We start from the raw sequence: 15,250 nt of genomic DNA, 5'->3' as shown, positions 1-15,250 counted from the left end.
TGTTTAGTATCTCCTTCAGGTGCATACTTTGTATGTAGAAGAAAGCCTCTCAAATACTTTTTAGAAATCTGAAGTGTTCTTCAAGTTGAACACAAACCGATGGGAAGAAGTAGCCGTGCTTCCTTACTACTACCATGTCATTTTTAGAGCTACTCATAGAAAATTATCTAATATGGGTATTTTTTTACATGTGAAAGAATAAATTGGATTAACAAGATCACCTAAGGGTGCTGGAACAGGTGAAACCCTATTTTCTATAAAGCAACCCTCACTTTAAACACTAAGCCCCTTCAAGAGCAGCTTATACAGCCAATGGCTGATCACATAACCCACACTGAACTTACCCAGAAGACAGGGCAAAGTTTTTAGCAGTCCTAGACCGTGTTTGTCCATGATACCTCACCTAAAGCCCGTGTACAACATATGCAAGGAGGCAGAATGTTTTACTTCCTTCAGATATTTCCGTTTCTTGTACAAATATTGTGTTTCCTTACATAAATATGGCAAGTCTTTGTCTCTTCTTGCAAACAGGCTAAAGCAAACAGCAGAGTTTTTGCTGCTGTTGTTATGCATTTAATTCCTCTTGACTCCAGTATTTCACGCTGCTCTGAAGCTAGTTACATACCCAACAGACACACTGCTGGTACAGGCAGGTGCTTTCATGCTGACATTAGTTCCAACGATTCTCTCAGACAAAATATTGGTTTTATGTTAAGAAAAAGAATTTCTCATCATCCTGAACACATTCATAACATTTCTAAGTATCAGTGTGCAGTACATTCCCTTTTAAGAAGTGAGGGATGCTCCTGTGAACTCTAGCACAAAAGAACTGCTCAGGCTCTCAGGACAGCTGTTCCTCTACTGATCCTGCTGAAATACATTTGTTTCGTCCCACTCCTCCGCTTCATTCAGAGTAGTTAAAATTCACAAGTTCACCCCCACGAAACAGGCCCCAAACTGCAAACCATTAAGTCCTACTAGGCTGTTCACTCCCTCTGCACGGTGCGGGGAGACCTAACCTCTGGGAAACTGAAACTGACTGCAGAGATGTTCAAGCTGAGAGGCAAGGGAAAGATGTTTCCTTATCCGAGAACACCATCACTGCAGGTATCCCAAAACCAACTGCCCAGCTGGCACGCCATGCCCCATGCACTGACCATGCTGTCAGGGCTCCTTACGTTAAGAGCTAGGGCCTGTAATTTATCCTCTGTAATTACATCCCTTGAAAAAAAGATTCAATTCTGACACAATGCCACTTCTGGAGGCATTTCAGGAGCAACGGGGCATTCCCCAGCACAGAGGGAAGGCCATTCATAGGGCCACCCTAGCAGGATTCCCCATCTAGCAGCTAGCCTCCTTTAAGAAATGTCAGCATGAGCTAACACCACATTCTTCAAGCAACAGAGACAGCACAAGCCTCAGACTGAAGACATACCGGGGGCATCCAGCTCAGTACTAAATAGTCAGAGGCCCCAAGAAACAATCGCTGCAAACGCTTAAGTTGTCTCTTCATAGCGGGGCGCCTGGGGAAAAGGAGTGAGTTATGGCTGCTCGCATCAAGGAGACATCTGTCTCCCCTCAGCCTGCCCTTCTTTCAGGAGAATGAAAGATGGACATTATGCTCTCTCAGATGTTACGCACGCATTGTAACTTTATGCCCCAGATTCTTTGCTGAATTAAGATAATTAACAGACTTTATGAAGGGGGGCAACTCATCCCCTTTGACTTTTAACTACGCACATTAGTTGAGAGTATTCTACTAATTTCACAGGGGTAATTAATAACTCATGTGCATCTCCTTTAACTGCCTGAAAAACAACTTAATGCCTGTCACCACATCATATAAACCTTCTGGTAATTAATGCCTTCAAATTCCATGAAGAGCACAGTTTGATGATGGATTCTGAAGTCGGCATCCCAGTAATATCCTCATATTTGATACCTTAATTAAAAAGGAATCACAAGTAATATATACAGACACGTATTATGTATATTTTTATAAAGATATTATAGAGATATATGTAAAGAGTGGTGATAACTTCAGCTGTAAGAAGGCCGAAGACATGTTTTAATTTCATTTACAGAACTACAGAATGGTAACAAAGTCTCTGCTGTTGTACACACAGTACAGGCACCATCAACATACAATGGCACCTACGTTCTCAAACAAATCAGCAGTTTGGTGGACTTGTATCTGATAGCTACCAGCTTTGTTTCCTCAGACTTAGAGTGGGTTCCCATCACAAAATCATCTGAGAACAGTGAGGGAAAAATGACCTAGTGGCTCAGTCACGTTTACTTTAAGAACCTGCTCGATGCCAGTGAGCATAACGGGACTAAAAGCTACAGCAGCAGCCAGCAAAGCAATAGTGACGTTACAGAATAACTAATTACATCCTGTGCACTCTGAAGAAGTTTACCTGAGTCTTCATGTTACTGACCTTTACGACGTTCTGGTAAAGGGTGTGGAAACTCTGATGAAGCTGGCAAGTTCTGACACAGGCTAACAAAGTCAGCAAACGTAGATAATGGTGTAATCAGTACTGCATGCTGTACGTGTGCTTCCTTTTTGCCAGGTTGAATTCAGCTCTGTCTAAATCTCACTTGGCTGCAGTTACCAGAAAACCATTGTACAATGACATCTACGTCCCTAGTCCCTATACGTTCACCTACAGAGCCGACCAAAAACTGGAAAAACTTTTAATTATCTGGGCAGCATTTTCTGTTCTTCTCCATTTCCACAAAAACAAAACAAAAAAAAGTGCAGAATTATACAGGGAATGTTTTGAACTTAAAGCTGGTAGCTGAGAACTTCAAGAACAACTGAAGGTCTACAAAAATGGTTACAGGACCTCTGTGGCTGATGACTTTGAAGGATGCAGTTTGAGAAAGCAACACTAGGTTATATCATCTCCCAAGGCTTCACAGTTAACAGAGCTGCTGAAATAAGGAAGAAGCTTCACAGCTTTCTGAGCTATTATTTTCACAAGCTGGGGCACTATTCAATTTATTCGCAGTCCACCAGACAGCCTGTCTTCCCTTGTTGAGAATTACAGCCACAGACTGACAGCTTCTACTCCCAGGTGAACAGAGTAATTTTTTTTTTTTTTTTAGAGCGGAAGACATCTGTTCAATCTCCTGCTACAAAGATATCCATAGAGGAATACTTCAGAACTAAAGATCACTTAGATAAACAGAGAGAGATGGCTGAGCTTGTCTGTTCAGACCCTCCTGTGCTGTGTGAGCCACAGCAGAACTGGGAGCTGGCACTGGATCACAGATCTGGAAGGAGCTCTAGAGCACCAGACCACTTCGTCTTCAAGAGACTGGAGTGCTCTTGCTCTGTTTTATGATCAGAAACCCTCCTTTTTGTAACTGAAGACTCCAGCAGCATCTCTCTGCCTTGCCTCTTACTGCTCTTTTCCATCCACCAACACTAAGTGCACTCAAAGCTGATCAGTGAAGAAATGCTCTTTTGAAGCAGATTGAGAAGATTGTTACTCAGTGCTACTTAGACTTGTTTCACCTTTTTTGTTTGCTGAATGACAAAAAGAAATGACGAAGGCAGATGTAACCCCAAAGCATCTGTCTGGCAGTCCCCAGCATGCAGACAAGAAACGTTCCCAGGACTATGACAGATGGAGCAGTCAGCAGGAGCACCGTGGTTGTACTGCAGTGGAGGCCAACCTGGACAAGCTCAAAGAGGACAAACCTGCAGCAGGGAACCAGAGGAGCTCTCGGGTTTGGGAAAGCGGCCAGGGCAGGAGGAGGGGAGTGTGGCACACAAAAACCAAACAGCATCCTAACAACTCCCTCCCTCAGAAAAAAAATCACTACAGCATTCTGTGCTTTGAAAGCAACCAGTGTTTAACAAAACGAGGGTTAAATAAGGCAACACAGTGCAGATGAGAAGAGAAAAAACATCAGAAAGCTTCACGTTCAAGGATTAAGAGGTAACTGAAATGACAAACTGACTCGAGTGGGGGGTGGAACTGAACCACTATTCAACTCCCAGGCACAGGAGCAGGAGTTTGTCAAGCCGTGGAGGCTGGCAGCACTACAGCTGGCAGGACATCTGCGCCTGGTCATCGTGACATGCCACCTTAAAAAAAACACATCACACCGGATGCTGCAACTTGAAGTGCCTGAACGATGGGATGGCAAGCTCTCTGCCAAAAATAAAATAAAATGATAAATCTATTCTCAGCCTGGGAGCTGCTCTGAGTTTATAGAGCAGGCTCACCAGCCAAAAAAACATGGCAAAATGACAAAACAACAAGAGAGCAGGGCAGGCGTTCTTCCGCATGATGGGAATTATCGTGGATTAGATTCAAAACAGGAGGAAGCTGGATGCTCAAGTCGATATGCTACAATGAAAATTAAACTGCAAACATAACTTGGCACGGCCAGCACATTCACAGAAAGGAAATAACACAAAACATTTGTAGTAACCCTTCAGTGGTCCTGAGGTGTCACTTCCTTTGCCCACCTACTATGAGCCATTATGTTTCCTAATTTGTTAGGCAGTAATATCTCACTTCCCACCAAGAAAAAACAAAGGCCATTAGGAAAGGTGTTGTGCAAACGTAGTTTAAATCACAGAAAGAAACAGATAAAAGAATGCAACAATAGAAAGTGAAGTGACAAGAGGAAAGATGACAACGTTTAGGTACAAGGACACGCTGTCACTCTTGGGGATTCAGACACCGCTTAGCTAGCCAAGTCTTAAGTTTAAGAAAGGAAGAAAGGCCACTTCAAGATTGTCTCTATTCCACTGATAAAAGAAAGTTATCAATGCTACACCATCCTTTCCATCCTCTCTAGTCTATGCTGTCTGGAGACTGAAGAGAGGGAGAGAAGCCAGATGGCAGGGGGACATGAGATCCAAAGTCAGCAACAAGCCCAGACATAAATCAGTGTCTGGAGGAGACGCGGCTTACACTTTGTCATCACAAAAGCTTCCTCTTAACATGGAGCAGCTCAGAGGAACAGAGGAGGGAGAAGTCAAAACAAAACACACAGAGCTCATCTCGAAGATCACTGCTGCCAAAATAGGTGTTTTCTCCTCCATCCAACACATTCTCTCCTGCTCACAGCCAAGTACTCCCAGTAGTTAGTTCCCCTGCACAGGCTGAAGCTCGCCTCAGCCCTCAGTAGCAATTCAAATGATTAATTTGGCAGTAAACAAGCAAATTTGGATTAGCAGCCACATTAGGTCACCACATGGTCAGCACATGGCCCTGTATTCAGCTCTGAGGCCCTCAGCACAAGAAGGACATGGGTGTATTAGAGCGACTCCAGAGGAGGGCCATGAGGATGATCAGAGGGCTGGAGCACCTCTCCTATGAAGAGAGGCTGAGGGAGTTGGGGTTGTTCAGCCTGGAGAAAAGAAGGCTTTAGGGAGACCTTACAGCGGCCTTCCAGTGCCTAAGGGGGGCTACAGGAAGCTGGGGAGGGACTCCTTGTCAGGGAGTGGAGTGACAGGACAAGGGGGAATGGCTTTAAACTGAAAGAGGATAGGTTGAGATTAGATCTCTGGAAGACATTCTTTTACTAGGAGGGTGGTGAGGCACAGGCACAGGCTGCCCAGAGAAGCTGTGGCTGCCCCATCCCTGGAGGTGTTCAAGGCCAGGCTGGATGGGGCTTTGGGCAACCTGATCTATGGGAGGTGTCCCTGCCCATGGCAGCAGGAGTGGAACAGGATGATTCTTAAGGTCCCTTCTAACCCAAATCATTCTGTGTTTCTATGTGAAGGATACAACCAAGATTAAGAATGGGAACTAAACTTTCAGTGGAGTTTCAACAATAGAAAACTGTTAGAACAATCAAATGTGATGCTGACCTTCTTTCTTGCACCCCCAGAGTGCAGAGGAACAAGCTACAAAAAAATATCCAACTACCACTCACCTAACCTATAGAAAGAAAACAGGTTCTCTCAATCTTCTTTCCCTTCTCGCTCTCTCTCTGCTTCATGCTTCTTATATGGTCACTTCCCCCAGCCTCCACTGCTCCATCACAGTGTAAGTTCCCTTCCTTCTCTTAATCTCTTATTCATCTAGAAATTCCAGCCTCCAAAGTAAAAACCACTGCTTTTTTTTTTTTTTTTTTTTTTTTTTTAAAGCACCTTCCCACTGGTAAGCAACTCATGGCTATTTATAAATTGTTTCCAAGCTATTCCAAAAACTGCTACCTCTGCAATTGCATCCTAGGGCCAATAGCTATCTGTGCGAGCAAGCAGTGATTACCCAAACACCTATCCATCTTTTGCTGTAGCAGCTATAGTTACAATTAGAGCAACAAAGTTTCATCTCAAACATTAACATACACAACAGGAGAGGTAATATAATATTTGCTTGTTAGGATTTTTCAGCATCTGGTACGCGTTGTACTTACTTGGTGCATTCTTCTAAGGACTGTACAAGCATTTGTTGGAAAGAACTTATTTCTTCCAGGTTTCCCATTAAGTATGAAGTGTTTGCTGAGTTTAACCTGGAGCCAAGGTAAATAAAAGGTGTTTAGCTTTGCAGTTATTGACTAATTGTGCTTTAATAAAACCTACAACTTAAAAAAAAAAAAAAACACTTCTTTGATCAAGATCAGCCTGTCCTGATCAGCAATCAAGCAGAGTAAAAGAAACTTGAAGCAGCAATCCCTGCCTCAAGGATCTCAGGGTCCACACAAGAAAACATGCATTATTCACTAAAACTGAAGCTTCAACCACATAAACCCTCCCCAGTCCCCACGTGATCTCCAGCCTTACTTTAGAAGCCAAAACAAACTCACATACTTTTCACTAGCTTGCAGTGGTCGCAGGTAGTTTGAAAGCATTGTCTGTAGCTCCTTAGCGTATTCGTTTTCTGTTTCTAATATATTTTGTAGCACCTGCAATAAATGACAATTGCTAATCGGTTTTTTTTTTTTTTAAGAAATCCTTTAAAAGGCTCAACCTGTTAACAGTTTTAAAATGTACTAGAAATTACTTAGTAATTTTAAAATTTCAAAATTTAAAAGAAGGGTCCTGTATTAAAAATGTTGATATCAAGAGAAAAGCATTAAAGACTCTCTATTTATGAAACTCTCAGGAAAAATTACACACACACAAGCCATCCTTCAGTCACATAACAAAAAAATGGTAACAGAAATACATTATGCTAAAGTAAATTTTAATCATAAAAGTAGAGAGCTATACAGAGTGTTCTTCCAGAGCAAGGAGTAGTTATTCCTGTCGTGTACTGCAAAACACTCAAAGAGCAGAGAATGGTAAAACACATTAGAAGTTATAAAAGAAACAATGAGCGTTGTTTTCTCAGTCTCAGTTACAACTCAGAACAACTTATCTTGCTTGCTAAGTGTTCACTGACTCAGATAGTGGAAAGGTCAGCTTATAAACACCAAATAACCATCACCTTCACTTAGCAAAATCCTTAGCCTCATTGCATTCCTTTTAAACAGGGATGCCTAAGCTTCAACTGTGAGTGCAGTAACGTACACTACCACGAGGAAATTACAAGTGTATAAGACACAGCACACACTTGCTTTTTGGCTGAATATAAATCCAACAACTGGAATACTCCCAACTACGTACAAGGAAGCATTTTACTGGGCCATCTCCAAGCAGTCTGCTTTAAGATATCCTCCGATGTATTCACATCAAATTCTACCGTGCTTCTAGCAATAGATTAGTTTTTGTCTTCAAGAAGATAACGATCTAGCAGGGGAATCGTCAGAATTAAATGCAGCTCACAGGACAGAGTAAGCTTCGAAAACTTTCTGTAATTTATTGCTCATAAGCCACACCAGAAACCTTTTCATTTTGGTGCATGCCGTATTTGTCAAGCCTACAGTAATATCTCATTTCAGCATTTATAGTAACGACTGTAATTGAGTGCATTATTCACTGTTCTAGTCAATACCCTTTCTTAGGAAATAAAAAAAAGCCATTCATTCCTAAATGCAAACCTGATGAAATAACTTTAAATAGTTCAGTATGTCAATGAAGAATTCACTGTTCCTTTCATTGGTGTCATTGATTCTGCTTATTCCTTCAATGCTTCTATTCATTTGGAGAAAGAGAGAGACCACTTTTGAGTTCATTCTTTTGTTGGAAATCTGAACCGAAGATTAAAATGTCTCCATTCTCTGCTAAACACGATGGCAGAAGAATGTCACAGAGAAAGCTATAGCTGTTAAATAGAAAACTGCAGCATGAAGTACAATATGGGTGCACAATTTATTAAAAAAAGCTAAAAACCTTTACCATTTAGACCAGAGGGAACCAAAAAAACTAAATCCATATTTGCACTGATCATAAAACAAATTAAAATCCCACTTTCTAACACAAATATAATACAAAAAAGTTGGTTGTTAAAATGGAAACCTGTAAGTACTTAGGATCCATACAATTCAAAACTAAATGCAAGATGAATCTTTTCCAGCATTGCTTTTCCTACAAAAATCTGCCAGCCAGAAGTCATTATATAGCCATTGGTTAGGAAAAGGAGACAAAACCAAGGATGAAAGTGAAATATATTGACAAAGCACTGAACACTATCAGAAAACATCCAAAGACGGGGAGAAAAAAATTGCTAGCAATCTTGAAGGGCAGATCCATTTTTGCAGAGAGTATTTTCCATCCTTTGCTATAAACAGCTGTCTGAGGAGGCTGAAATGAAAGTTGTTTCATGTTTTAAAACTCAATTATTTTCTCATCTTATTTGGATTTTTATTTGAAGGCTTTATTTGGAATACGTAAAAGGTAGGAGGAAAAAGACTTAAAGGATGGGGAAAAAAGAATGAGAAAGCTTCAAAAGCAAAAGCAGCAACCTGGTAAGTTACTGGAATAAAGAAAATAAATGTAACTAAATAAAACTATGCTACAAAGCCTATGCAAAGCACTAGATACTGCTTTACATTATTCTAGGAGTTCACAGCACTGCACAATACTTTAGACACGCACATAGCTTTAAATGCCTCTTAAAAGAAGTTAAACCTATTTCCCTTTTTTACAAGCACAGTTTCCACTCCATACAACATTCTTTGAAAATTGTTTTTAAGAATAATCTTGCTTACACAGTTCTAAAACAAGAGTTTGTGACCTCTCGCATCCTTCCAGCTTGACTTACCTACCTCAGGACGAAGCTATGAGGATAAAACGCCTGGGCTACGCTTTGAAGCGATAAGTGCTCAGTGTTGCAAGTCAGTATTTTGGCACCAGAGCACCCTGACATTCCTCATATCCACATCTCGCCCGCGAGCTCTGATAATCACCTTTCTTCCCTTTCCTGCCTTCTGCGTGTTCTGGCTGCTGCAGGACCCCATGAGACCTCCAAGACCTTGTTTCCACAACTCCACCACAACATTTGCCCAGACAAGGCTGGGTACCAAAAGAGCAGCATTGAAGCGGCAGCTTTTACAATCCCTAACACTGATGAATGGCAGGCACAGAAAACTGAGCTCGGAGAGCACAAGCTCTCTCAATCACAGGGCATGGAAAATTCAAGCGTGGTTAACAGCTCCGTCACACAAAACCCCAGTCATCTCCCTAGGGCAAAAGCTACCACCCAAAAATGGGTGTAAGTGATCTAACACAAAGCTGATCACCTTCCACAGAGGGAGAAGAGGCAGATTTCACAGCTATGCTTGGGCACGATCCCGTAGTCCATGCCCCTTTTATGGGAGCAGTAAGGCACTCAGCTGAAACATCACGTTGTTCAGCACTACCTTGATCAACACACAATTTTCCTGGGTCACAAAAATCAGAGACTGTACTTCTTAAAAACAGGCCCTGAAGAAGGGCCATGTAAATCAGCACAAAAGCATTCCGTACCTCAAGGCTCCTCAAAAATTTTCATGAACTTTGATAAATAAAAACGTTTGATCCAACTTGGAAAGCATGACAGGCATGCTCTGTTTTCAATCACTTATCAAATACTTAAATGAAAAATGAAGTCATCCAAATGCTCCCATTAGGGAGAAAGTTGCCCGTTTTGTTACCTGCTTTTGGAACAGCTGCTTAACCTCCGGGCAGTTGCCTTGTAAGCAGAGGCAATAATTTTATTTGGGACACCAAGTTTTAAACTCCCAAGGGATTAACATGTGCCCTGTACTCTTTGCAACACCTAGTGCAAGGAGCAGCTAATAAAGCACATGGAAGTAAACATCTAGCTGGTCTGTATTCCCAACTTCAGATGGAGCTATGTGAATCCACAAATACAGAACATGTTTACAACGGGGTAAAGGACAAAATAAAGCGGTGAAAGCAGTCTCATCTTCATTAAATGCACCGTGCCATTAGCCTATGCAGTCATCTTCCCAGAAGGGGAGATTAGCAGAGCCTCCCCTACCCCTTCCTGAGCTACCTCTGAACCTCTTTTGATTCTTTTTCCTCAGGCTGACCAATGCACCCACAGCTGCTGCCTGCACCACAAATCTCTCCCTAGGAAAGACAGCAATAAATAATCATGAGGTTTACACACAGAGGAATAACACTGTCACAACTTACAGGTAGCAAGGTGTCCCAGGGTACTGGTCTCAAAACATGCAAGTCAAGAGACTTTAACACAGCTTTTAACTTAACTCAAGCTACAAACTTTCAGCTGCAGTTGCTATGGGTTTATTAGGAACTGCCCTGGTCCTGCCTTAGTCTGGGCTCAATTTTGGTATCAGCACAGACTGATAGAACAACAAGCACAGGGAAGTCCCACGCCTGTGAGAAGGACCAGCTACAAGAAGCTGAAGTTGCAGCTGACATAGCAAAACAGAACAAAACCTCAACTCACCGTTCAAACTGTTTGAACATTAATCTACATATAAATATCACTACGTATTTAATAATTACTTAAAATCATTATCTTGTTATATTGCAAATGCAAGCACTTTTTTTTTTTTTTTTTTTTTTTTTTTTTTTTTTAAGAAAACATAGATGCCAGCTATCCTAATTTAGGGTTTAGGAACAGCAATAGGGTCTTACCTCTCTGAAACAAAACACATGCTATAGCAAAGCCTCTCATTCTTTAAACAAAAATAACAACATGATGAGCTTAAAAATTGGGGGCATTTGCTACACTGTGGGGGAAAAAAGGTGAAAACAAGATAATTATCCAGTTCGCTGCAAACAGACTTAAGAACACTACTCTAGGGCCATCTATACTACAATGAACGGGTCATTCTTCTACCTCATGACATAATTTATCCTCTACAGTTCATAAACAGCTAGCACTCAGACTGGGAATCTTACTACATCAGTTGAACACACCAAGGTAGTTGTACCTGAGCAAGGTGACAAATAACCTGATTTTAAGAATATGATGGTCACCAATATCATATATTTATTTTTTTTTAATAATTTAAAACAAAAAAATACAGACAACTTTAAAAGGCAGCTATGGCTAGCTGTTTCCAGAACTGGAGAGTAACTCAAGCCTCCACAATAATAAAAATAAGGTTATTCAGTGAACACAAATATAAAAAGCAAACAAAGATATTACTTCAAAATTGCATGGTCTTTTGTAACTTCACCTCCTTAGCTATGGTTTTAGGCAAATTCAAACATTTATTTCCTTTTATTTTCACTGAAGTACACTGGTACTCCAAAAATTGTTCTAAATAACTAAATAAAATTGCAACCACCAGTTTACCAGTGTCCAAAATTAATTGAATCTTGAGTTATAACTAAGCCACTGTTACTTTACCATCACATTATGTATATTTATTATTACTTTATGTAATATTAGGACCTATCAAGAGAAATCACATTATATTTTAGGAAGATCTTTACCACTGATTTTTTTTTTTTTTTTAACCTAAAGAGCTGCCAATTTCCTTTGATTAAAATTTCCACATAGTTTTATAATAAATGGAAGTAAAAGCATCATTCTACCTATTAGAAGCAACTAAATCCTTCTTTCATTGCATTCACTTCAGTTTACTCATAAGGAATATGTAGGCTTCAACATCTTTGCTACTACACACTACAGCAACTTTGAAAAAAGCTGACTATAAAAAAAGACTACAAAGAGATACAGTGCAAAAAATAAAAATGAAAAGCTATCGGATATTTTGTTGCTTGATATAACACAGTAAGAGCATTACTTCCTGCAATTTGAAGGAACGGGTCTGCACAGGTATTATTCATTGTGACTAGCAGGTGGGGAATACAATAGCCAAAGAATCACAGCCCTCCATTGATTCATTAATTCATTGATGATGAATTAGGGCTGTTGGCAGAGGCACCATGTGAGTGGGGAGGAGCAGGAGCTTGCTTCAGTGTTTTCAGTTAGGGCCCAACACGCAAAACTGCTCTGTTCTTCCAGGTGGTTCATGTTATTTATGCCACAGCCACAAGAGATGAAAGCATAAAATGATGCTTTATGAGCCTGCTAAAAGCTGACAAATAAAACAAACTTGAAAAAAAAAAAAGAAAACCTGGCAGTGGAACCAAAGAAAAAGGAAAGAAAAGCTTGTGCTTTCTTTTTACACCAGCAGGGAGCAGTGGTTAACAAAAAGCATCTTACTGTTTTTCCTTTGAAAAGTGTTCTGTTAGTAAACAAAGGTTTCTCAAAATGGTTACAACAGGAATAAAGGTAATTTGGGTATGTTTCTTACATGCATCTACTAAAGATGCATGGGTACTAGACTAAAGAATCCTCATGTATTTTTAGAGGCTGATTCTGATTCTGTACAGCTTTTGCCATGAAATCAATTGATCAGCGTAAGGACAAGGTTCCCAAAGTTAATTATTGAGTTGATTTCATAAGCGTAAATACAAAGAAGGCAAATTCACTGCAAATGTTCAATGTCGTCTTCAACAAAAAGTACAAAATATTCTTAATCCTTTAAATTCATCAGAATTTCATTAATTCTTAATGAACAGGGAAGAGTGCCCGCATATTTGGGTGGGGGTGAGAGGAGAAAAGGGAAGTTAGCAGCTAGCCAAGCAAGTAAAATGAGCACAATATATTACAGTAATGCATATCACTCACTTCAGACTACAATTTTGCATCACACTTAAAAAATGCACGTGTGTGGTATTCCATTTAACAGTGATCCTATTTACAGAGAAGTCACAAAAACCCCTATCTGGTTTTGGCACTGAGGGTCTGTAAGACTGCCCATTTCTTTAGCAGTACAAGCATTTAGTGAAATGAGGTTCTACTGTATATAAAAGCACACAAGGAAGAAAAAGGCTCACTCACCACATTGTAATAGCTTTTGTTGATTGCAGACGTATCGAAGCCTTTAGGTGGACTCTTCAGCGTACCTGATTTGGGGGAGACTGGCTTTTCTGAAATAAAAGGTATTTTTTGTGTGAATTCGGTGCAGTTTCATAGCTCAACACTAGAGGTCAAACAAACTGCTTTCAAATATTTTTAGTAAGATACAATGAAAATAATGCTTCACTGACAAATGCATATATTTGTGCTTGGAATTAGTGATAAAGAATCAAAACTGTTTGTATATTCACAATGAATGACATGGTAGCCTCAATGAGGCTACCATGAGCTACAATGAGCTACTTTTTACCTTACTGCATCTCTTTTTGATCTCTGACACTTGACCTAGTGCACAACCAAGTGAAGATGCTTGTGAGACTGTATTCATCAGGACACTACGGTGTTTTGGGTTGTTTTAAATAAGCAGGATTGTCTAATATGCAAACACTTGATAAGCCTTTTAGTTGTATGTAATCCAAAAAAAAAAAAAAAGAATCAAAACACACCTACCGAAAGTTTTACCTTTATTTTAAAAGCAAGCTGGTTTTTCAAATGCATTTTAATAAACATCCATGAATAATTTAAGTTGAGTTTACCTGATACCTCAGGCCTTTAAGAATAAATTATGCAAATCTCAGAGAGCTGCCTTTACAGCAGAAGCCCAGCCAGCCACGTTAAGGGACAGCTGTGGGAAATTCCCATTTCAGTGGAGCCGACCAGGGAAACAGCATCACAAGCAGAACAGCCCACGGGGTACCAGCCCTTGCTGTACTGTGTGCTGGGTACAGTAACTGAGTGCTTCTTCAGGCTGCCCAGCTGCAGTCCCAGACATGCACCCTTGCATCTCCGCAAGCAGGAGGGCTGGATGGGCTGGCAGGACCAGAGGGTTTAGCCAGCAGTCCTCAAAGGGAATGCTTAGGCCCCAGGAGCGCTCATGGGGCATCTTTACGGGGATTTTCTCTGTATTGTACTGCCACGCTCCTCAAAGAAGCTATTCTAAAAATGTAGTATGGTCATAAAGCTACTAAACACGCACAAAAACACTTCTTACCACGTTCAGAGACAAGATCCTTTTAGTTAAGATCCCAGCAGCCAGAGTCAGCCATAAGCTGCCACACAGCTACTCATTTATGTATGATAGATAATGCTACACATTTATGGGGCAGTCACAGCTTGTTTCCTTGTACTGAAGGATGGAAATGATGCGGTTTGTATAAACTTGGTGATTTACTTTTATTCTCTCTGGGAGCACTCAGCTGATCCTATGATTTATAGCGACTTTCAGGTCTACCACAAACCTCAAGTGCCATTAATCACATCCCCAAAAACATGAAAGGAGAGACCAAACAGCCTGATATGCTCAGGGAAGAAGGTAAACACCCATCACTGAACTCCATCAGAATACAGATGTCCAACCCTTGTTAATCTGGCAGGAGCTGGCTGCTCATAGAATAGGGGCTCTTCTTCCAGCTACTGTCATCTTAAAGGGTGTAAGAACACATCTATTTCCCCAACATTGTGCTTCTATCCTAAGCTGCTGAAGACAGGAGATTTCTGCTGAAACACACAGTTATTTCTGTTACCAGCTGCTCAGCTGAAATCAGTTATCCAGAAGAAACACAAGAACAAATTCAGGTTTAAAAAGAGGAAGGAAAAAAGCATCACACATTAGAGCCATTTTGCCTGAACAGCCATCATCAACGCTCAGCTTTTAAAACGCAAAGGCCATTTCTGTTGTAGAAACACAGAATCAGACACAGCAAATCAGTCCATCTGTCTGTCACGTCTGGTATCCTGCCTCCAAGCCCTGCCTGGCTTCACAAGGAGCAGTAAGACAGTCTTGTTGCAAGGAGCTTATTACACAGCGCATCACAGAGGAGAAAACCCTGATCTTGCATATAAGGAATCACTTCCTCAGCAAAAAAAAAACAAGATAAGTGTCACTTATCGCCCTTCATGAGAGAACAGAGTACTTGCACAAGCATACAGCATAATTCAGTCAACGTTTCAAGCAGGTGTCACCCCAATCAAAATGCTGG

At 40.7% G+C, this 15,250-nt stretch overlaps 1 protein-coding gene across 4 annotated transcripts in view; it reads right to left on the bottom strand.

Moving 5' to 3' along the window:
- The window catches only part of ARHGEF7 (Rho guanine nucleotide exchange factor 7), a 109,432-nt gene that overhangs the window by 46,220 nt on the left and 47,962 nt on the right, over window positions 1-15,250 (bottom strand). For 3 of the 4 annotated variants that reach the window (XM_032207817.1, XM_032207819.1, XM_032207820.1), the window contains 3 exons: window positions 13,194-13,282; window positions 6,788-6,882; window positions 6,394-6,489 (listed from right to left, as the gene is read on the bottom strand). In XM_032207817.1, the coding sequence (XP_032063708.1) occupies window positions 6,394-6,489; window positions 6,788-6,882; window positions 13,194-13,282 (280 nt within the window). Of the gene's footprint in view, window positions 1-6,393; window positions 6,490-6,787; window positions 6,883-9,267; window positions 9,431-13,193; window positions 13,283-15,250 lie in introns of those variants that run through there. The other variant, XM_032207821.1, reaches the window with a different exon arrangement.

This window comes from Aythya fuligula, chromosome 1 (assembly GCF_009819795.1).
Source record: "Aythya fuligula isolate bAytFul2 chromosome 1, bAytFul2.pri, whole genome shotgun sequence".
NCBI classification, from domain to species: Eukaryota; Metazoa; Chordata; class Aves; order Anseriformes; family Anatidae; genus Aythya; species Aythya fuligula.
This window is presented reverse-complemented; position numbering and strand designations above follow the sequence as displayed.